The 24,077-nt window shown below is 41.4% G+C and overlaps 1 protein-coding gene and 1 long non-coding RNA gene across 2 annotated transcripts; one reads left to right on the forward strand and one right to left on the reverse strand.

Moving 5' to 3' along the window:
- Nucleotides 1-12,167: 12,167 nt before the first annotated feature.
- Nucleotides 12,168-12,816, reverse strand: LOC128413856 (uncharacterized). The gene is made up of 2 exons (XR_008330494.1): nucleotides 12,732-12,816; nucleotides 12,168-12,689 (listed from the first exon to the last, which is right to left on the reverse strand). It is a non-coding gene; the product is annotated as an uncharacterized LOC128413856 (long non-coding RNA).
- Nucleotides 12,817-12,831: 15 nt separating this feature from the next.
- LMO2 (LIM domain only 2) lies at nucleotides 12,832-23,461 on the forward strand. Its single transcript, XM_053388295.1, has 3 exons — nucleotides 12,832-12,933; nucleotides 19,415-19,630; nucleotides 22,383-23,461. The coding sequence occupies exons 1-3, from the start codon at nucleotides 12,893-12,895 to the stop codon at nucleotides 22,600-22,602; spliced, it is 477 nt and encodes a 158-aa protein (XP_053244270.1). The 5' UTR covers nucleotides 12,832-12,892; the 3' UTR covers nucleotides 22,603-23,461.
- Nucleotides 23,462-24,077: the final 616 nt, after the last annotated feature.

The raw sequence follows: 24,077 nt of genomic DNA on the forward strand, positions 1-24,077 counted from the left end.
AGTACCCAGAGCTAAGCTATGGTTTGTCTTCATGTTATATCTAAGCCCAGCCTCCAGACAACCCACAAGTTCTAGCCATGGTTTGTTATTGAATGATAATTCATGAGTTGTCTGGAAGAAACAAACCAGAATCCCTGGTTTGGACATAACACCAAGGTAAACCATGACTTAGCTCTGGGTTGCACAGCAGTAGCAGAGGATGAGCAAAGTCACCACAGTTCTTGCTCCGTATATTTGCATACTCACTCATTCACATTTTGTTTGGCTTAGCGTGACATGCAGACTGGGCCTTTGTCAGGTGTTGAGTACAGATATAAAACAACTGAATGAATATATATCACATCCCATCTCTTTGTCACATTGTATCATGACCAAATTCTCAATGAGGATTAACTTGTTCCATAAAGCAGGAGTGGGGAACTTTTCTTCAGCCTGTGTTCCCTCACAGGCAATCTTCTGGCAGCCACATACCAATGGCCATTCTCCATTCTCCATCCAGGCAATCAAGCAGTATTATCACAGTTCAAAACCATATTGTAGGCTGACTAAATCACTAGGGAAGGGGCCAGTGAAGGGTGTGGCCTGGGGAGGGGCCTGGGAAGTGTCGCCAGGGCAAAATCCCTCTGCAAATTTTCTGTGCAGCTGATAAAATTTGGCTCAGAGAGTAAGATCAGATTTTCACAAGGCATGGCCACAGAGCAACAAGAAAAGCTCTTGGAGCCGGGGGAATAAATCAGTACATGGAACAATCAATATATGGGTCCACCGAAAGTGGGGATGAGCCATAGGCATAAATACTTAATGGAGGGCCTCACCCATCATCAATCTTCCCTTGGTTTTCCACAGCTAGATAAGATTAATTGTGTAGTAACATGGGAAAGGGCCTAGTCTGCGATGGCGCCCTGTTTGTGGAATGCCTTCCCTCTCAATATATAGCTGGCCCCTTCTTGAGTTTCAGCACCAGCTGAAGGCAGGCTTGCTCAGACATTTGTGTGGGTTAAGTATAGTTAGACCTGCTGATGTCGACATGTTACCTGCTTTCATTTTAGGGTATAATTGTATTGAATGGTTTTATTGTTTGGGTTTTTTAATGTGCTTTATTGTACCATTCCCTGGATTAACCTGTGATCAGGCAGGTTACAAATATAATAAATGAATGGATAAATAAATGGACATTACATTTTCAAAGAAATACAGAGTGGGAGATGGAAGTGTGTTCAGGGGAGGGAGTGTAGAGACCTCAGACTTTTGTATGTCTGGAACATAGGCTATTGTATAAAGGGTCACATCCGTCACTGCTCACTTTTAACTCTGGCCCCACTGACCTGGAGCTTTTGCCTGATATGTGGCCCTCAGAAAGTTGCCCATCAAGGAACGGCGCCCTCAGACTGAAAAAAGTTTGCCCCACAATGCCCTCCAGTGAAGCCCACTGTCTTGTGTTTGCAGTTAGTGGCCCATTCGGTGTCCAGTATTTGCTCCAGCTTTCCCATCTGATTCACACCTTGGTACGGTAATTGTAACCAGCAGCCTGGCTCATGGGAATTGACAAAGATGGTAACGGAGAAAGAGTAAAAGTAGTGGCACAAAGAAAGTGCAAATCACCTCGATGGCTGACACTGATGAGCAATGGCCTTTTAGAGAGAGATAGTCTGCAATAATTGGATCCCACTTGTGTGTGAGGCAGAAAGGTCTTGATGGGAGCAAGGGAAATCAATGAAACAAGATAAAGGTAGAACGAGGGTGAGGGGATTCTGTACATTTGGCACTAGTGAAACATCTCTCCATTTTCCCATGTCTTATAACTTACTTTTCATTATCTTTACTGTGGGTAGAAGTGAATCTTTGTTCCTCGTTGTAAAAACCGGCTGGCTTCATCTTTGTTGCCTGCTGAAAGAAATAAAGCAAACAGTCTTCTCACCAGGCAGCCACAAACAGTCCTCCAGATTTTCTCCAGCAAAACTCCCCCCCCCCCAATGAGGCTTGTGAATGAGAACAACAAGGGAGGACCAACCATCTATTCTGCATTTCTTGGATGTTTCCTTTCCACTAATTATTTCAGTCTACTGTGGATCTTCTCCAGTCATTTTCAGCCCTCTTGGACCAAAATTTGCCCCCCTAAAAATATGAGTTAAGTTGCAAGAGCATGAGGCTCTTAATCTCAGGGTCCTGGGTTTGAGCCCCACATGGGGCAAAAGATTACTGCATTGCAGGAAGTTGGACAAGATGACCCTTGTGGTCCCTTCCATTGATTCTATGAAACTCTTAAACCAGCAGGATGCAAAATATTGGTTTTAAATGTATGGACCTAAGAAGAGCCCTGCTCCATCAGGCCAATGATGCATCTAATTCAGCATCCTGTTCTCACATTGGACAACCAGATGCCTGTGGGAAACCTTGAGAAAGGACCTAAGCACAAGAGCGGTCTCCCTTGTGGTTTCCAACAACTGGTGTTCAGAAGAATGCTGCCTCTGACTGTGGAGGCAGAGCATAGCCCTCATTTCCTCATAATCCTCTTCTAAAGCCATCCAAGTTTGTGGCCACCACCGTCTCCTGAGGGTGAGAGCTCCACCCTTTAACTATGCCCTGTGTGAAATGTCCCTGTCCCTGACTAATAATTTCAGGAATGTTTGGGGACTTTTCTCCTTCAGTTTGCAGAGAATACACAACTTAAGGTCAGCGGAGTTATAGCTTAGTTAAATCTACTGAGAAATAGTAGTTCCCCGATGGACGAATAAGGCAACAAAATAAGGTTCTCTGTGATAGTCCCATGAGGAGCTACACTCAGGGCAGTATCCAATTAAAACAGGTACACTACTGCAATGACTTTTGGCTGCACAATGTAACTTCCCTGCCCTCTTCTCTCCCTGCATGCCAACTAAATCTGCTTCAGAGGAAACCTAGAGCAGCTTTAGGGGTCACACTGTGGTGGGGAGAGGATAGGATGGGGAAGCTACATTGGCCAACAAAAAGTCACTGTGCTAGTATAACTGTTAGTTGGATACCATTCTCTGTTTGGTGGGTCTGAGGATGCACTTGCTTGTCTTCGATCACGCTACCCTACCCTTATGAAATGAAAAGTCATGTTTTCTCCTACTAAGGAAAATTCATGAACCAAGCTTTTGTGGCCTTGGTACATTTCAGCTGTTGACGGGCACAATCAATACTTAGAGCATTTTTTTTCCTGGTCAGTATTCCATTTCTCAATCATAGCCCATGTGGATCATGATGATACTTTGCCTTGGGAACATCATGTCTCCATCTCTGTCTTCTATCTGCTTTGTAAGATGGTATCCTTGCTCCCCAGAGTTGGTCTGATATATTTATTTAGATTTCTTTCCTGCCACAGGAGCACAGATAATGGTTACCATTATCTCATTTGATTCTCTCAAAAACACTAAGGGCTGCCTAAATGGAAAGTACTTCTGTGCAGAAAATGGCATGCCTCTTATGTGTATAATGTATAGGAGTGGACAAACAGTCTTGATCGGGTCCATGTTCCCTGCACATCTTTAGTCTCATCTTACATGTGACAATCTATAAGTGGATTGCATGTCATTTCCTGTACAGAACTGTCTTTCTATCAGCTGTAAGAGATTGGTTAGGTTGATACGGGGACTCAGAAGTATACATTCAGAACAATTATGTGGTAGAGTCCTTCCTGGAGTGTACAATTCAGACTGAATGTGTGGTTGTGTGTGTGTGTGAGAGAGAGAGCTGTGATTTTGAACTCTCCCCTATGTAAAAAGTATTCCTACAAGAAGAAAGATAGCACATTGGGTTGTATTCATTGCTCGTTATATGCAGAGTAAACCCTTAGAAATTAATGGGCATGCCTAGCTTAGGTTCATTAATTTCAGTGGGTCTATTCTTAGTATGACTATTGTTAGATGCAACCAAGTGGGTTGTATCAAGCATTGACGTTGTGCAAGCAGAGCAGATTTTTGCTCAGATGTAAAGCAGTAAAAAAATATTAACTACTTTAAGCTGGATATAGTTTTAAACAGAGGCTGCAAACACACTAACCCATTTCTTGCACAAGCATGTAGTTTTCTCCTGCTTTGGAGGGTAGGACTCGAGGCAATGGCTTCAAGTTACAAGAAAGGAGATTCCGACTAAACATTCGGAAAACCTTTCTGACAGTTAGAGTTGTGGGAAACAGACTGCCACAAGAGGCAGTGGACTCTCCATCTTTGGAGGTTTTTAAGCAGAGGTTGGATGGCCATCTGTCATGGATGCTTTAGCTGAGATTCCTGCATTGCAGGGGTTAGACTAGATGACCCATGGGTCCCTTCCAACTCTAAGATAAATCTGGAACCGTTCATGCTCATCCTTAACATGCTGCTTTTAATCTAGATTGATTCTCCCACCTACTCTCAGCAACCAGAAACATCATAGCCAGACACTGGAGAGACCTGTCAAGAGTAAGCATAGACCAATGGTGCCAAACAGTATGGGAAACAGCCCTACTAGGAAAATTAACTGATAAACTGAAACTGACACAGTGACAAATAGAAGACGATACCTTCACCCTGGTATGCCTCCCTTTCATCACATACACAGCCCAACAAGACAATGACAAGAATCCACCAACAGCATATGAATCAATATGGCTAACCTGATTCAAAAACACTCACCCACCCCACTCACAAAGTGAGTTCAACACAGCCAATCACAATTTCTCTCACCACCAAAGGAACACAAGCAAAGAGAACCTGCACAAATGACGCTGACACAAAAACCCACACATACATTAAGTAAAATAGAAATATTGCCTCCCGACCCCACCCCCATCCACCATGGCCCCCTCCACCTCTTCTCCCCTCTTTTCTTCCTAATGTAACCCTAATGTCTCAACAAATGAAACTGACCTATGGAAAATGTAACTTGAAAAAAGAGACATTGCGCATACCTTTGTAAACCAAGAAAAGTTTAATAAAATTTTAAATTTTAAAAAATTAATCTAGATTGATTCTAAATCCTGCTGTCCACAAGGGTGGGTGTAGATACCTGATATTCATTTGAAAACTCTCCTCCTTATTAGGTTGTTCATTCCTTTATCCTCCCTGCATATGCCTCAGGTAAGTGAAGAAGGAAGCAGTGGCTGCAATCTTAGCATATCCCCACTCACAATATCATTAGGCATATGTGGATACATCTCCCCGCATCCCCCGGCTGCTGTTGGGACTGCCTACATCTGTTTTCAACTGGTCACACTGCAGAGTAATACAGAAGCAATCTGCAGTGTGATTTTATTTTCAGAATGAAACCAGTTTCTCAAGAAGCGCTTTTCGGGTGAAAAAGATAGGCAGAAGATCTAGACTGTGTGTGGACTAAATAGAAAAAGCAGGCACTCTGTCTCCCTTGATTCTTTGATAAAATGTGTGTATGTAGCCCAAGGTGTGGAACCTTTGGTTTTCCAGATGTTGCTAGATACTCCACCTGAAACCATCGCTGTCTATTGGCCATGCTTCCTGGTGCTGATGGGAGCTGGAGCCTGAAAGCATCCAGAGGTTCTCTACCCCTGCGTAATGGAAAGCTTTCCAAAATCCTCTGGATCATGATTCATCACCTGTTTTACAAAGCAATTAGTGTTATATCTTGCTCTCTTTACTCAGGCGAGGCTCCATAACAGGTTGTCCTTTCCTACTAAGCTTATAAAGAATGACGCATAGCAGCTCTTTCCTTGTAAAGCTGCAGGCGAAAAGAGAGAGCATAGGTTTCCCACATATGAGAGAAAAAGAGCACTTGGAATGATGTAGTGCGCTGAGTTAACAGATAAAAGAGCTTTGAGGAGCCTTGAAAAGATAGCAGATTTAAAAGAAAGAATTGTTTTTATATGTTGCCTTTCACACTTGAGAGCCCCCAAAGCAGCATCGCTCAGAGTAATGCAATAGATATTGTTGGTGTAATAGCTTGCCACAGCCAGTATATGGCCAACAATAGAACAATAGAATTATAGTGTTCCAAGGGACTTAAAGGGTCATCAAATCCTCTCCTCTGCGCTGGAACAGGATTAATGTCTAAGGCTGCAAGCCTATGCACAATTACCTGGAGTAAGTCCCAATGAACTCAATGGGTTTTACTGCTGAATAAATATGCATAAGAGCAGCAGACTCAAGGTAAGGATTCTTGTTTTCAGCCAGGATATTTCCTGTACATCAACATTTGCCAGTCGTGATGAGGAGAAGCCTGACTCCCACTTCCCAAATGCCATTTACGCTAGAGTTTTCCTCCCTACAGTGCAGTAAACAAGAAAGTGAAAGGCAATTATTGTGCCAAACCAGTCACTAATTAAGCTGAAGATGCTTGATTTCCCTTTTATGCCTACGACAACAACAAATCAATAATGCCTCAAGACAACAGACTGAGTATGAAATTCTATAGCAATACATTTTTTTCTGCGGTACAGTTACATTAATATTGCAGTTAGATTTGTGTGTGTTTAGGCTTACTTGGGAGTGAGCCCTACTGAACACAGTGGTACTTTTCTGGGTAAATATGAATAGGATTGTGCTGTTTATTTCAAAATGTGCTACTTCAACTTTCTGACAAGATGAATGTTCAAGATAACATGTAAAAAGTCAGATTTGAAACAATGCAATCTGAAATAACAAATATACAGAACAGCAGAAGTAAACATCGGTTAAAATAATGAACAGATCTATTGCATTTGTCATTAGAACAGTTTATGGTTGGACCCCCCCCCCAAAAGCAAAGTGCTAGCAAGCTGAATGTGGCTAAGGAGCCCCAAATTGGGGTGTCACCACTGGAAAGGCCTTGCTTCTGGCATCCACCTGTCAAAGGAAAAGCCTGGAACAGAGTCTCACGCTATGATCTTGGCAGAACAGCAGGTTCAAAAGAGAGAAGGTAATTCTTTAGATACCTGATTTTGGTGCTGTTCTTACTGTCAAAATAATGAATATCCAATCTCCATCAAGGAATTTTCCACTTTGGGAACAGAAATGTGCATGCTTTTAAAGAGAGTTCATTTGAGGCACATCTTTTACAAAGGAAGCAGTGAGAAAACGGATGCAAATTTGACTCTGCTTTGTGCATTTTGTCGTAATATCTAAGGAGAACTCTTATGTGTCTTTATCAATTCAAAATGCATGCTCTTCAGATGCATCTGTCTACATGAAAGATGTATTAATTGGATGTTATACCTATTTCTTCATTTAAATGTTCTGTAAAGGGAGATTTCATTAATCATCTACATTTGTGGATCACTAGTGCTGCCAGCTCTGATTCACCTTTTTGGCTCAAGCTGGAGGTAACAGGGTGTCACTTGTGAATTCAGCATCCATTTACCCTTCAGGCCAGTTTAATACAGTGATCAGCACTAACAGAGCTTCTTCAGGTACCATCTGTTAAGTAGAGGAAGGGGGCTTTGCAAATACATACCAAACCAAACGCGTGTTTGCAAAACAAAAAACAAAAAACAAAGCTCTCTTTGCCCATCAGCAGTTGGTGAGGTGATCTTTTTCTTGCACAGGCACACATATGCAAAAGGTAATCAATAACATCTAGGATTTGCTTCAAAAGAGAATAGACAGTATCATCCATCTTAATGAATGTTAACTGAAACTCATCTTGCTTAATTCCCAGCACAAGAAGATCTATAGCTTAACAGCCCCTTAAAGCACTGAGTCTCACCAAAGATAGATCAAGAGAGGGGGAGGGAATTATGTTTCTTTGTTGTTTTAAACAGAACATGGAAAACTTCAGTCCTTTTTTTAAAGATATGCTGATAAAACTATAAATCTTTAAACTACTACAGAATTTACTGTAGAATTATAGTACAGTAATGGAAACAGAGAAAGCTACTTTACCTGCCAGACCAAAAGAATGATATATAAGAAGAGAAGGGACATGAAAATGCATTCTTCATGGCTGGAAAGGAGAATTCCATCCCATATTCTATGCCATTCATTACCAAAAGGAGATTTTTCAATAAGGGGGAAATACAGCAGCAAAGTTATTACTTATGAATCTGACATAATAAGAGAAATCTTATTTTGCGCCTGTGAATCAAGCTTACATTGCAGTCTCTTTTTCCCTCCATTTGAAAAGAGTAGTCAGCTAATCCATGTCGGCTTGAGAACGTTGTAAAAATGCTTATTTTGCTTCCTGTTATTTAATCCATTGGGAAATGACATTGCGTGCTGCCACTGAAAGCTGAGGGAACAAGCTTATTTTAGATATGAGTGGAAATGCCACTCAGAAAGAAAATGTCATTTGTGCTAATTGCAGCTTGAAGTACACCCATGAGTAAAGGGCGCACACACCTTCTGGCTTCACAACAGCTTTGTCCACTCCTTAAAAAGGGCCCTCCTGATGGTGTGTGGTTTAAAACCCCACCTGCCACATAAAACCCAAACATTGGTTTGTGTTTCTATGATGCAGGTAACTTAAGCCTCCATGACAACTTTTATCTCCAGGCAATATTTCCTGCATAAGTGTTTGCCTAACCAGATTTAATTCAATTGCCAAACACAGAAGAATGACACACTGATCCTCTGGAGTGCTGGATATTTGATTATGAGTTTCCATCTTTCTCCTCCTCCTTCTGGTGGCAGTTGTATCTGTAAAACAGAGAGTTCAAACAAAATACTTCTCTGTCATCACCAGACTTCTCCACAGGAAAGCAACACAAAATATAAAGATATTTTCAAATCACAGAACTAGGCTGCTGTGGGAACTTCACAATCTGATTTTGTGATACTGTAAATACTTCTAAAGAATTTTGAAGTGCCTAGCAAAATAACAGTCTTGGAAATGTTTAAGATGGGTGTGTGTGTGTGTGTGCGTGTGTGTGTGTGTGTGCGTGGGACAAAAGCTTCCAAGGGTCACATGCTAAGAATGGGCAGGCCCAGAGACAAAAATGGACAGGGGTAATGAATGTAAATTTCACCTTCGTACAGTAGGCTAGTTTCTATGCAAACCCGTCTCTATCAAGGCACGTAAAATGCACAGTCAGAGCTCCAGAGCACATTCCAGGTATGTGAAAACACTCAAAGAGGGTGCAAAGCAGACCAGGGAGAGGTGTGACCTTAGGAGAGTTCTGACTGCTGGACAGAGAAGCCTGGAGAGTGACATTTCTCCCCCAGGCCTGAGTTTCCCCATTACCTGATTTAGATACATGTTCTAGCTTTATTAGACATTTTGCGAGGATCAGAGCTGGACAACGACTTTCTGCTGCTTTAGGTGAAGGACAAGATGGCGCCCGTGTCCAGAAGCTGACTGGATAAGCTTAATGTTAGCCACAGGACGGCATCATCCATCGTCATACCTGACAGCAGTAAGCTTACTTAGGTGTTGCACTGCAAGGTCCGTGGCACACAGCCCTGTCCACCAGAGCCTCCCACTGCTCCCTAACACCCAGCATGAGCTGTCTGAATTGCTTCACCCTGCCTAAAGGAAACATTGACCCTGGCCAGGATCTGATATGGGGAATCCTTCTGTTTATCAGTAGTAAACAGAAGAATGGTCGATATTTGGTGGTGGTTGTTAAATAAACTTTTATACCAAAACACTGAACATTGGTTCATATTTAATGCAGTTACTCTTCAAATCTTCTTCCCAGAATCCACTGACAAATATATACTTAACAACCATTTTCTCCTGCAAAGTTGCCAAGTCTGTTTAATACAGTAAGTGGCTTGAAGCTTGCAGTCGTGGGTTATTTTGCAAGTTATCCATTCAGCAACTTCTCTTGCTTAAATTCACAAACTATATTATAAACTATTTGGAGTTTTAAAAATGTGTTTCAAGGCTTTTTAAGAGACCTAAGAAAAGAATTGCCTCCAGGAGGCAGCTGCTGTTGAACTGAACTCAACAGTGGCTTTGACTGAGCAGAAAGTGTTTATGCTTCTATAAGTTAGGGCAACTGATTTTCACCAGCACCACACACAAACACAAACACATTGCTGCTCTGCACAGCATGCCCCATTCTGTTCCAGAGGCTTCCCAACCCTCAGGAGCACATTCGCAAAAAAATATGAAAGTAGTCCAAAGTCCTAAAAGTAAAACAGATCCACCATGAATCATTAAAAATAATTTAAAATGTATTTGTAACTGCTTCCTAAAAGAATTTGAAATACTTACATAGGTCCTCAATTCCCATGTAGATTAAATAGCTAAAATATTAACTCATTTCTTTGCTAAAACATTACCCCCCAAATCCCCAACATTTAACTTACTTTGCCTTTATTGTTTATTTCACCTTCTGACCTGACAGTACATAGCTTACATTAACTGACTGTAATTTAGTATATTCTCAGGCTGAACAATCCTAAACCCCAGTCCATGCTGCTGTCCTAAGCTCTTGTTCACCCTCTTTAGGACAGACTTTAAGCATAGAGATATGCATATGCAGTGGTACCTCGGGTTAAGTACTTAATTCATTCCGGAGGTCCGTTCTTAACCTGAAACTGTTCTTAACCTGAAGCACCACTTTAGCTAATGGGGCTTCCCACTGCCTCTGCCGCTGCGCCGCCAGAGCATGAATTCTGTTCTCATCCTGAAGCAAAGTTCTTAACCTGAGGTACTATTTCTGGGTTAGTGGAGTCTGTAACCTGAAGTGTATGTAACCTGAAGTGTATGTAACCCGAGGTACCACGATACTTGAGATAGCTCACATGCATTTTCTGAAACATTTCCCGCTAAGTGGATATTCTTTAATCACATGGTGTAGTGTATGAATGGCACCTTGTGCGTGTTTTGAAAGTGAAAATGAATGCACATTAAGGGTACTAGAAAACTGGCAATAGTGGATGCCTATTGAGGAGCATACCTCTCCACCACTGGCTTGCAGCTGGTTTTCAACAGTTGTGCAAATGTTTTGTTCTTGTAGTGGAGAAGGTACTATGAATGGTTATCTGGCACAATCATGCAATCAGAGACCAGCAGACTCTATATTTACATGAAATGGATGGTAGCTAGTTTGACCTTATTCATTCCTTCATTCCTGAGTACCCACAAATGTCTGCAATTAATGGGAAAGAACTTCCAGAAAGTGAAGGCTCCAGGAGCACCATTACCTAAACACCAGCTGTTTCCTAATGATCTGCTGGTTGAAGCAAACAAAGAGGCACTAGGGCCAGACCCAATGCCCAGTGAAGCCCACAAGAGAGCTTTGTACATCTGGAGCCACTGTCCTTTAGAGGAGCTCCTGCCATTATTCCCCAGTACTTTGAATGGAAGCTCAAGGGGCTGAATGTAGTTAAGCAATTGTAAATGGGCGTCTTTATTTTTTGTGGGGGGTTTTGTGTAGGGAATAAATAAATATCAGGAGATTATCTGGTATTTTTTCACTAACAACTTTTGGTCTTTTTTCTTCACTTATATTGGAATCACCACAGCAGACAGCCTCATCTAGTTGACAGGCATGTTTCCAACATGGTGCTGTGACTGTACTTTTACAGGGAAGCTTAATTTTATAAACAATGCAGATCACTTCACTGTGTGAGTGAATCATCTTGCCTGAAGAGGGGTTGCTGAGAGAGGCTGGAAAAGATTATGAGAGAGCCGTTTCCATTACTTGTTCCTAGGTGTTTGCTCATTCCTTTATCCACGTCCTTTTGAAGGTATATCTATTGGAACTTGAAGATAGGTAGATAGATGATAGGCAGAAACACTGCTTCCTATTCTAGCCTGCCACTCATTTTCATGCAGTGAATTTGCCAAGTGGTCATCCATGTTCAAGCTGTAGGACCGTGCACATGCCTTAATGATCAGCAAAACTCAATACGCTTCATGAAATCTGAAGCAGGAAAATAATTCTTCAGTTTTATGTGTCCTCCCATGGACACACTTTTGACCTCAGGCAGTGCTGTGGTTAATGAAATACTGGGCACTTAAACCTGAACCTAACCTATTAGGCAACTTTCAATTAGCTTGATTTGCTAGCAAATGGTTGCATGGTTCAATTAAAAAGACACCACCACATTCCTTTTTTTAAGCAGAGTCCCAGCATTCCCCCCCCCGTGTGTGTGTGTGTGTGTGTGTGAGAGAGAGAGAGAGAGAGAGAGAGAGAGAGAGAGAGAGAGAGAGAGAGAGAGACTGGCCCTTTAAGGAGCCAACTCAGTCGTGAGAGATGCTGCTGTTCGGGCTTGCTTGAATCCCCAGGAGCCCAGTTAAGAAATAGACAGCTGTCTCTTTAAGTGTCATTTCCTTCTATTGTATTTGAATCGTGAGCAGGAAAGAGGATGTGAAACCAGAGAGGACAGACCGCGGAGCCAGCTTCAATAATAATAGTAGTAGTAGCAGTAGTGGGGTAATAATAGCAGCAACTTCGACTATAATGGGGATGGTGCTGTTGGTGGAGATGCTGGCAGCTGCCTCTGCGGAGCAGGAGCCCCTCTCTCGAGCGCACCCGGAGCTGCCCAGGCAGCAAACCTAAGGAAAGCAGCAGAGGAGACTCCGGGATCCAACGCAGCAGCAGCAGCAGTGACAGCTCGGGAGACGGCGGCGCGGAGCAATCGGCGGCGGCAGCAGCAGCAGCAGCAGCTCCAGCCTCTCTCTGCCCCGGTCGCTCGCGCCCCCTGAGCAGGAGGAGCGTCGGCGCAGCCAGGATGGGAGGTTAGATCCTAAGGGTTAGCTAGGCGCGCTCGCTTGCAGGAGAGGCATCGTCGCAGGAGCGGCATCCAGCACGCACCAGCCCACCTCTCTCTCTCTCTCTCTCTCTCTCTCTCTCTCTCTCTCTCTCTCTCTCTCTCTCTCTCTGGTGCTACAGGAGGAAATCCTGCGAATGTCCTTGGGGAGCGGGAGGGGGGCGGAGGTGCCACTCTGCCGCGGGTAGCGAGCAGGCATTCAGGAGCAGGCAGCCTTTGTGGGGGCAGATCTCGGCGCAGACCAACCCACCGGCGAACTACAAAGGACCCCGGAGCTGCCAATGTCCTCGGCCATCGAAAGGAAAAGCCTCGAGCCCTCCGAGTAAGTGACCTCCTCTCCCTGTCCCCCACCCCCCCTCCAGCTTCGCATCTTCAGAGCTAGGGCCAACTTTGCCTTGGAATGGAGACGGATTCTGGGCAATCCGTGGGGCTGGATTGTTGTGTGTGGGGGAGATAATAATGACTATTATTATTATTATTATTATTATTATTATTATTTTGATTATGAGCGCTGGCTTAAGAGAAAGTGCCATTTGGAGAGAGACAGAAATAAATACGATGGGGGCTGCACCTTCCTTTCTCCAGGTTACTAGGTGTGTTTCAGAGACCCCGCTCTCCCCATCCCGATCCAGTCCCTGTACCGCGATCACGTTGTGAATACGGATGGACTGTGCAGCAAGGACTAGGCAAGATCTCATTAAGCTCGCACTAAGCCAGCCTGCCTGCTACTTGCAGGGATGGTAACTGAAACCCAGAGCCACAGGCAAGTTCCCCATTTTGAGTTGGAGGCCAATTACCAGAGCCACCAGATTTCCTATCCAGCTCCTGCTGAGGGCGGGAGTGGGGAGGGGAGAACGGAGCGGGCATTTAGGGTCGCAAACGCCTTTGCATCAGGTCCTGCAGATTAGGTGATGCTGATGAAAGTGGCTTCAGAGGGATAGGGGCTGGGAGACTCCCGTTGTACAAAAGCCCAAGTTTGCCTGCAGTGCCTCTCTTTCTTCTTTTCTTCCCTGCCCGGCTACACACTGGCTGATTAGACTAGAAAGGTCAAGGTTGTTATCAGATGCGTGTGTGCTGGCGCTCAACTTCCACATTTTCATAATGCAAACCACCAGTTTGAAACTTGGAACAAAATGTCCAGCAAGAGAGTTTCTGTGCATGAGCCACAAGCGAGATCAGAAGAGGGGGGAGTGGTTGCTGTCACTCACAACCCCAGCTGTAGCTGTTAAAGTTGTAAAAATAAATAAATGTTTAAGTTAGTATAGAATTTGGATTTCCTGGTAGACCATGAAGATCTTGCTGTACTCTCAAACAAATGGAGATATACATAATTGCAGAGATGATTAATTTGCTGTATCACTAGCACTGCCATTGAACTGGGCTTTTAAAGTTTACCCACTTACCTGTCCCATTGCACTTGGTGGGACTTACTTCTGAGTAAACAGATGTAGGATTCAAGCTATATGTCTCTATTTAGGGTGGTCATATTTTATTTGTCTAGACCACAGTAGCTTTGTGGTATTCTAGCAAGAAAATCTTATTTTAACTTTTAATGTCCCTACTTAATTAAATATATGTGTATATTTAATTCATCTGTCAGTTGTTCTCATGAGGTATCAAGAAAAAAAACAGGATGTGATTCTGTGCCCGGTTATACAGGCTTAAGGCTGCAATTCTAAGCCTTCTTATCATGTACCAAGCACCCTTGAATTCAATAGGGGTTTCTTTTGAATAGACATGGTTAGAATTGTACTGTAAGTACCACCAAAATACTGTAAAATGAATCCACATGCAGAAAACAGTGTATAGGTTTTTGATCAGAGTTGGAAAGCCTTGCAGACCAGTCTGTCTCTGCTTTCTGAAAAATAGGTTATATTAATTTCAGTTGAATTTACTCTTATATTGTGGTAAGAATCAGTTGCTGACCTCATTCACTTCAGATACTTTTACAGAGACTTACCGGTATATATCATATGTACCGACTGAAACATTGTGCATATGTTACAGTTGCTCCGTTCCCTATTTCCCCCTGCTATGTTAAAGCTCCTTATTCATATTTTAGGCTGCAGTCCTATATATCCATTTACTTAAGAGTAATCCTCTGAAAACTCAGTGGGACTTAATTTTGAGTAGGCATGTATAGGATTGTGCCGTCAATCTTTCAAAACTGCCAGCAAAGGAGGGGGCTTTAGATTCAGCTAACACCTATTTTCAGTGTATCATTATGGCATACGGCATTCCAGAACATAAAGTTTATTATGAACATTTCCTCCTCCCACTATTGTAAAAGTCCCTCATTGTTTTGGGATAAAAGGACATGAAACTGGTCTTAAAGAACCATTCCAAACTGCACAACAGTTGTGCAAACCAAAACCTCCCTGTACCTGTTTATGCAGACTTGTAGGATATCTTGGATATCCTTTCTGGGTATTGGTTCAGGAACTCCCACACCTCTTTTCTCAATCCTATGCATTTTTAAATATATGCTTGCTTTCATGACAAGTCATGAACAATGACGAAAAAACTCTGTTCTTTCTGACAGAAATTGCTACTGTCTTCACTGACAGCATTCTCCATAAAAGACTAGTGTGCTAAAACATCATTTAAAATAGATTTGTGTGCAGAAATAGCAGCTGTGAATAGTGAAATAATTCAGTAGCACACTCACACGGCTATATAGGTATGGAATCAGGAGGTGTTTCTTCATAACGGCAAATCAAGAATTAGTATGAAATGCCTTGAGAACTTGATCATCTTTCAAGCTTTACGTAGACAAGATTCAGCTGTATTTATTTTTCAGATAAATGCGACTTGAGGAAGTTTTACTTCTTTGAATAGCGTTTTTGAGGGAGTTGAATCATTTTTCATTATGTTAAATTCTTCTTTCTTGTGAGATTGCTTTTGAGAGCTTAGCGAGATACAGTAACACAGCTTACTTATTCCTTGAGTGTAACATATAAGTCCTCTCGCGGCCTTAGAATTTAGCTGTTATTATTGTGAGCATTTGGGAATCTATTGTACCAGTTGGTAAACAGGGATTAAAGAAAAATCAGGAGCAGGGTGGGTGAGACATAGCCTTCTCGTCACACAGATTTGGTTGAGAAAGGAGGAAATGACTGCCTTCAACTGAGAGAATATGGCTACTCAGACTACCTCAGAGGCGTAGAGCCTCAACTGGAAGTCAGCATCTGACTGTGATCTGGATGGGAAAGTGCCCACTTCTAATTTTTTTAAAGTTGAATATGAGGCTGCCAAATTAGATGGCTGCTGGTGGGCTAAGATTTCATTGAAGATTGGGGCAGTGGAGAGAAGGCTTTTACCTCAGGATTTCACCCAAACTGTCTTGGGGTTATGGAGTTGCTGGTGGGAGATATGTGGTAGCAAAAATGGGAACACCTTGGACTTGCCAAGGCCTGCACTGCAGTTATCTCTTGTTGGCAACACTGCGTCACATAACTTTTGTGAGAGAAGTTCCACTGGGCCTTTTTACAGACTTAAAGTGGTCTGCACTTAGAGAGATCTATAAGGCCAATGTTGCATCTACTTTGACTAGAATGTACATTTGAATTTAGTTCCAAAAGCTTATCCTGCATTATGATCATTCATATGTAGTATAAGTGGTGTCTGTGTGTGTGTGTGTGTGTGTGTGTGTGTGAGAGAGAGAGAGAGAGAGAGAGAGAGAGAGAGAGAGACTCAAATGAACTTATTTAGCATAAAAACTGTCATGGGCAAAAAGGCAAAAGGACACCGTGAACGTTGTTAATGGTTTGAGCAAGAGGCATAATGTAAGCCAGTAAATCACGTGATTAACTTTGAAAATGTGAGGGTTTTATTTTTCCTCCGTGGCAATGTTTATGAGCTTAAGGTTAAACATGTGCTAAAATATCTTGCTGTGAGTTGCTGACTGTGCAGGCTGCTGGCGTTTTGCTGGGAATAATTCCCAACAGAAACTGCAAAATGGAATATCCAAGGAACAAAGAAGCTTTCAGGGAGATAATACATTTACATTAAGAAATGTATTTTCTCCTCTCTTTTATTTTATCCAGTCATTATTTTACCTTGTCCCCGCCCCCAGCCCCAAATAATATTTTTCCCTGGGGTGAAAAGTGCATTACTTCTTGATAATACCATGCTACAGTGAATAATTTGGAGTTGAATCTTCCCAGATGTATATGGTGTTACTCTTGTTAGCAGTCTCTGGGGAAAAAAGAGATGACTATTATTAACAATCAGGACCTTCTGATTCCAACTATCAGAAAGCATTCCATGCCTATTGTTTGGGAAGGTGGTTCCTACAGCCCTAGGTGTTTTTTTTTCTTGAAGATGCTTTGACTTCTGCAAAGGTTTTCCTGAGGCTGCTGTTACCTTCCCCTGATGCATGCATGGTGCCATTTTGATGGCATAAGGACCTAGACTCAAAGAGTTTTCTATTTATTCTTTCCTATAAACTAAAGTTAGTACAGGACTGAATAACTAAAAAAAAAAAAACCTATTTCAGTCCACAGACAAATGCATATGGGAAAAAGCCTTGAAGATACACCCTTTTTAAATATTACAGCTGGACAGTGGACTCTTTTGATGAGCTTATTGGAAGGCATTGCTATAAGGCAATCCGGTGGGCAAAGCTAACTGTGGGGGCCATTAAGACAAAACCATCTCCCACGCTGCCGTCAGGTTCAGGGCACAGGTATAACATTTGAAAAGCGCTCTCATTATGTAGGCGGGAGCAAAAGATAAATGTCCTTGCTTTAAATTAGCCTTTCCAACCTGGTGCACTCCAATTTTTTTAGGCTACAGTGACTTTTAAGGAGTCTCAATAACAGAGTTGTTCTACCTTGGAATCAGGAACTATTACGAGTTACTGATATGTATGGACTCCCTTTGGGCATTTAGCAGGAGGGCCTACAGCAAAATGTTGAAGTATGTCATTGGCCCTAATTGAGGTGTTATGGTTCAGTGTGCCAGCCAGCTAGTGAAACTATCTTCCAGGATGTCATAAGGTGGAAAAGTAGGGCATTCCATAACTCTGTTTTCTTTTGAAATTTGCACTCATGATTCTGTGGTTACTGAGCATGCTCATTCCTTGCTGGGCATTTTTTAAGGGAATGCCCCATTGATTTTTTAAAAAATTAAATTATGCAAATCTCAGTTTTCCTAAGCATACCTATATCTTATTTCTCACCATTTTGGCCCCACTCCTGTCAACACTCAATACCTATGGTTCCTATTGGAGGAAGTAGTTAATAACATTCAGTATTCTGAAGCATGGGGCTATATTCATTTTCTAGCCTTCTCATCTTCATTCGCACATAATAGCAACTACAATGGCTGTCCTAGGGAGGAAGGGTATAAATTCAATAAATAAATAACAAAATAAATATCAGAGAACACCTACTGGGGGAAACCCTGTACTTATCAGGATATCATTTGATGACATGCAGTGCAATTCTGCACATGCTTACTCAGAAATTAGTCCCGGTGTGTTCAGTGGGATTATTCCCAGGTAAGTGTGCAAAGGATTGCAGCCATGGTCCTGGCTCAGCAGTAGATCTGCCTAATGGACATAGGCGAGGCAACGTACCTCACACTGGTTAAGCTGTGAAATGGGTATAAAAGTTACCAGTCTCACACAGTTGTTGTAAGACTATGGTGCTAAATAACTCTTCACAATCAAGTATCATATGAATATTGATGGTGAAGGTAACATACCTGTATGGCATTCTTTACAAATGTTATTAAAATGTCTGAAAATATTCATTACAGCAGTGAAAACATTGATGTATGTAGCAGAGTAGGAAAGGGAAACAAATTGAACAGCAATGGTTTTTCTTAAAGACTTAAGAAAATATTAATTACTTAATGATTTGGCTGCTTATAGTTTTTCTTTATAGTGTCCACAAATTCATTGCCACAGGACTCATGGGGTTGGGGTGGGGAATCCATTTCGACACAAGTTTGCAGTGTGTTAAATACAGCTGTATGTGGATATTATGTGTAATAGATGTTGGACTGAATTTGGACCAAAACAAAAGTAATCCAAATAAATTATTTCCCCATTTTTGTTGGTATATTAAATATTGCAAATTAATTAAAATTAATTAATTACATTAATTAAAAGAAAATACGTTAGGGCAGCATATATATTCTGCACACACACACACACACACACACACACACATATATTCATTCCAAGATTTTTCACTGAAATAGGCTAGAATTTACATTAGTATAAATGATATAAATTGAGCTTTCCCTCCATACATTTGCTAGCTATGAGTAAAGGCTAGAGGTTATGCAGGTCACCAAGTCCATTTACCACTGGGGATCTTACATTCTGGAAGGTGAGGCTTCGGCAAGCATTTCCTACTTTTCCATACTTACCTTACATTCTTAAGGAACAGAAACTTTATTTTAAAGAGATGAAACTGAGATTCTCAGGATTTTAAACCCTGTACGCATAACCCTAACCAAACAATAACATATGTTAGGAGACTCTGTATTCTATAGGGGTTGAGTTGTAGAGTTTATTGCTGGGATGAAATTGTGTCTCTTTTACTGTACATTTCTTATTATGAATTGCATTTATGTAATTGTTTTACTTTTTGTATTGTATGGATATTATGTCATGTTTGAATATAACCTCCATATAATACTGTGTGGTCTTTTGATGAAGGGTAGTACCGGTATATAAAATTAAAATTAATTTAAATTAACAAGGGGAGAAAAATCAGACTGAAGATTTTCTGATTAGACTCTGAGTTTGACTGGATTAGTGTATTCTAAAGGCTGTCTCTTTCCACCAGGGAGCCAGTGGATGAGGTGCTCCAAATCCCCCCTTCCCTGTTAACATGTGGAGGTTGCCAGCAGAACATTGGGGACCGTTACTTCCTGAAAGCCATCGACCAGTACTGGCATGAAGACTGCCTTAGCTGTGACTTATGCGGGTGCAGACTTGGAGAAGTGGGAAGGCGGCTATATTATAAACTGGGCAGGAAACTGTGCCGAAGAGACTATCTCAGGTATACCAGCCACCATAGCATAACCCTTCCTTCCTTCCTTCCTTCCTTCCTTCCTTCCTTCCTTCCATCCTTCCTTCTTTCCTTCCTTCCTTCCTTCCTTCCTTCCTTTTAAAAATGAAAGTAGGTCTACGCTCAAAACTCTAGTGCAAGAACTGGGCTCAGTCTGCACAGAAGAGGTATAAGACACAGTAGTTGGAAACTGACTAGTCTCAAAGCCAAGTCTGGATAAGTTCCTTGTCAGTTAAAGTGAGGAGGCGGGGAGAACTTCAGGCTCACAAGAACCTTCTTCACAAATTGCTGTCCAGTCTTATGCAAGGCTCCACTTTGTAGGCTGACTACTGATATTTGAGACACAGTATGGCATGGTAGGGGGAAGGGAGGAAGAACTATGCCAGCATCACAGGTAGGCACGTTACCATTCCAAAGGTTTAAAATCAGGCACTTAAACATGTGCTTTTCCTGAACTGGGTGTAACCTTGGGCTGAATGAACTGTAAAGAGATGTAAAACTATTGTTCATAACTAAGGATGGGGGAGAAAGTCAGTTGCATTCATATTTAAAGCCAAATTTATCAAATTCCACACTTTCCGGAACAATATGAGAATTCAAGCACAGCCATTCTTTAAAATTCACACTTCTCCAAATTTTGTGATGCAGTTATCTAACCAAAAAATGTGTGCAAAAATGCATACATTAGGGGGAAATGTGCAAAAAATGAATATTTAACTGAAAATATAACTGAAAACCGTGTGTGTGTGTATGTGTGTGCACTATATGAGGAGAAATTGCTTGCAAAAATGTGTGCATACAAAATATGTTTATTAGGGAAAAAATTACTCTAAAATGCTGGATAATTTCCATGAAGATTTTTTTGTAATTAAAAAAAGTCACAAATTGCTGCAGAAATGTGGAAAATTGGAATTAAGATTGGAAAAATCAGGAACCAAGAAAATTGGAATTGATGGATCCTTCCATCACTATTCATAAGACACTATGTACACACAGTTAATTTTTCTTAGGATCCTGTCTGCATTTTCTACTTTTAAAAATAGAATCAACAATTCCCCCCCCCCCCCGTTAGTTGTGAATAAAAGAATAACTATGTTCTTCTACAAATCAAGAATCTTGATTGTTTGCCATCTCTTTTGTACTTCATATGTATGATTCCATGAAGCCATGAGGGGGGAGAAACACTTTATTTATAGCTAGATGTATTTAGCATCCTCAAAAATTCACAGGGGTGTGTGTGTCAGTGGGCAATGGGGAGGAATAAAGTGCTAACCTACCCAATTATCCCACTTCAGAGCTTTTTCTAGTAGCAGTTGTGCTTGAGTAGGACTGCATTTGCGTAAAGTAATAATATGCAGTAAATCACCAGTGTACGTGCAACATCCTGAAAAGAATTCAGCCCTATTTCCACTAGCTGAATATTTTCTCACTGTAATGGCAGAAAATATGGGCTGTTAAATTAATGCATTTTCTGTGCCTTGTAATTGGATGTGTTCCGTCTTTTCACAGCATAATGTGTTAATTATCTGTGTCTGCTAATGAAGAATTTCATAGACACAGGCCGTTAAATTGGCTTTGGCATTTCTCACATCTGTAATTCAAATGTAAAAGCCTACATTGCCTGGAAGTGTGTGTGTGTGTGTGTGTGTGTATCTGTTTTAAAACAGTCCCTCTTCCTCTTTTTAATCCACTATCACAAGTGATGCATTCAAAGGTGGTTCTTTAGTGCCACCTTAAAAAAAAAGAAAGAATCCATATGTAGCAGTTGTTACAGTGACTAGGAAGCAATGAACAGTGACATCTCCTGGAAGGCCAGGGAAATGACGACAGTTTTCTTTCTAGGGATTGTACTGTATTCTAAAAACCAAGCAGTCTGCTTTTTGTAGGATGAGCACAGCGTTGGAAACTGACAAGCCCTTTTTGAAATGTGTGCGATTGCAAAAAACATTGCAAATTTATATTGGCCTCTGATTCCCAGTACAATATATCATCATCTACTGGAATATGAAACTAGATTTTTGCAAATTCAGCAGGCGGTAGCCTAAATTAATTAATTATCTGGAAGCACATGCTATCAATATGTATCTTGCACATTACACTGATAAACCCTTGAAAACATAGCACCATAATGGTGGTCTCTATGGGGGTGTCTTCATGAGGCTGCAATATGCTAAAACAGGTTTAGTCAACATGGTGCCTTCCATAAATTGTTGGGTTACAACTGCCATTATCTCTTGACCATGGGCCATGCTGGCCAGTTCTGCTGGAAGTGGTCATCCAACATTATTGGGAGGGTAACATGTTACCTATGCCTGTGCTAAAATAAAGGATCCTATAAAACTTTTGGATTTGCACTAGAATTTCTAGCAGTTCACAGAATCTGCTGTAATTCGTTTTTATTAAAATGGTTCTATGAACTTCAACATGCTCTTATTAGAAAGAACCTACAAATGCATCTTGATTGCTTATAAATCCATATTAAGACAAAGCCAATATTTCAATCAACAGACTGGGGAAAAATACTAACTGGCAATCATCATGAGAGCATTAGAATCCTCATTCACCTTTTCCATTACTCTTTCTCCCTTCACAAATTTCTGGGTGTCCTTCTACACAAATCTATCTTGCCTTCACAAAACGCAGCCAAATGAGCAAGCAACATTCCTTGTACTTTACGCAGTTAGAAATACATTTGATAATCTGACTCCTGAAGGTTCTTGAATTTCTTTTCCCCTCTCTAAAGGCTTTTCGGCCAAGATGGCCTCTGTGCCTCCTGTGACAAGCGGATCCGGGCCTATGAGATGACGATGCGAGTAAAAGACAAAGTGTACCACCTGGAATGCTTCAAGTGCGCCGCTTGCCAGAAACACTTTTGTGTCGGTGACAGATACCTTCTCATCAACTCAGACATAGTCTGTGAGCAGGACATCTATGAGTGGACTAAGATCAATGGGATGATATAGCTCACTTGTGCCTCATGGTCTCCAAATCCATCTCATGGGTGACACAAATACCTAGCTGTGGTGAGGAGATTATCACTCACAACATCTATGAGCTTTGTCTAAGGAAAGGGGGGAATACAACAGAATATACAGGCACCTCATCATGTACAATTGCAGATTGGGGACTGGAACAGTAGCAGGCAGGTGGATTTCTGTTAGCAGTCATGCTTTGGTGATAAAACTGACATTCTCTGAAGTGATGGTGGAAGCTGGGGAAACAATATAAAATAACAATGGGTTCTCTTGACTGGAAATATATTAGTGACATGTAAACCGATATTATGGCTTCAACACTTGGCAGACTAGGTTGTGCAACGAAATGGGTTTGCGGTATTTTCTTCCTTTCTGTTTACGCTATTTAGACCATGTTCCCAACATTAATACAAGATGGGAAAATGTCAGGAGGTGGGGAGGAGAGCAAGGAAAATGGGACTCCCATTCTTTTAAGTTCTGGATGTGGAAAGAATGCTTCTTTTTTGCATGGAAACCAGTTTTTCCCATTTGAGAATGAAAAGTACAACCTTTTCTCTGCAATGCTACATCAGATGCACCCTATTTTATACGTTTAAGTACTTGTGAGGTCAGTGGGACTTAATGGCATGTGACTAATGCCAGACTGCAGTCTTCAATGCTAAGCAATCATTTCAAGAATTTAGGATAGGCCTTTCGCTGCCATTGAGTGTGAGAAATATCACCACTCATTTCTATACAAATGTTAATTGAAAAAAATTGTCCAGCTATTTTATTAACTTAGGCAATATTAATAATTTGTTGTGTGTAGTAAGATCCTGCAGATTTAATTAAAAAATGACTGGTTTGATATCTGTCCTTATTTTTTATTTCATTACACTAGTGGCTTTTCCAGCCAATCAGATTTTAGTGCAACAAACACACAACCAACCAACCGTTACTAATTTCTTTTGTTGCAGGGATGCTGAACCACTGAATTTGCAATGTTTTGTACATGTTGGTTTTATTGTTTTTATCTTCTGTATGCCACCCTGAGAAATGCAAGTGTGCTGGAAGGGCATGACATAAATCTAACCATCACCATAGAAAATGCTATTTCCCCCCACAGACAATACATCTGTTGCTTTTGTGGCTGCCACATATAAGCAGGGTGATGGTATGAGTGTCAATCAAGTGATATGAATGGTAACGAGTGGGCTATTGAATATTACCTGTGATGTGATTGGTAATGAGTGGCATAAATTCTCTCTCCTCCGTACTTGTGCTGCTTGAGATTTTTTGTTGGTTTCTAATAGGTTTCAAAAAGATTTCTAAAATGAGGCAGTCACTGGAATTACTCCTGCCAATTTGAGGATGAAACCAGGGAGAGTTTGAAAGATGATCCTCTCCGCATGCACAGTAACACACTGTTGTTTCAATAACCCTTTCAATGCAACCCAATACAGTGGTACCTCGGGTTAAGTACT

Source organism: Podarcis raffonei, chromosome 1, assembly GCF_027172205.1.
Source record: "Podarcis raffonei isolate rPodRaf1 chromosome 1, rPodRaf1.pri, whole genome shotgun sequence".
Lineage (NCBI taxonomy): Eukaryota > Metazoa > Chordata > Lepidosauria > Squamata > Lacertidae > Podarcis > Podarcis raffonei.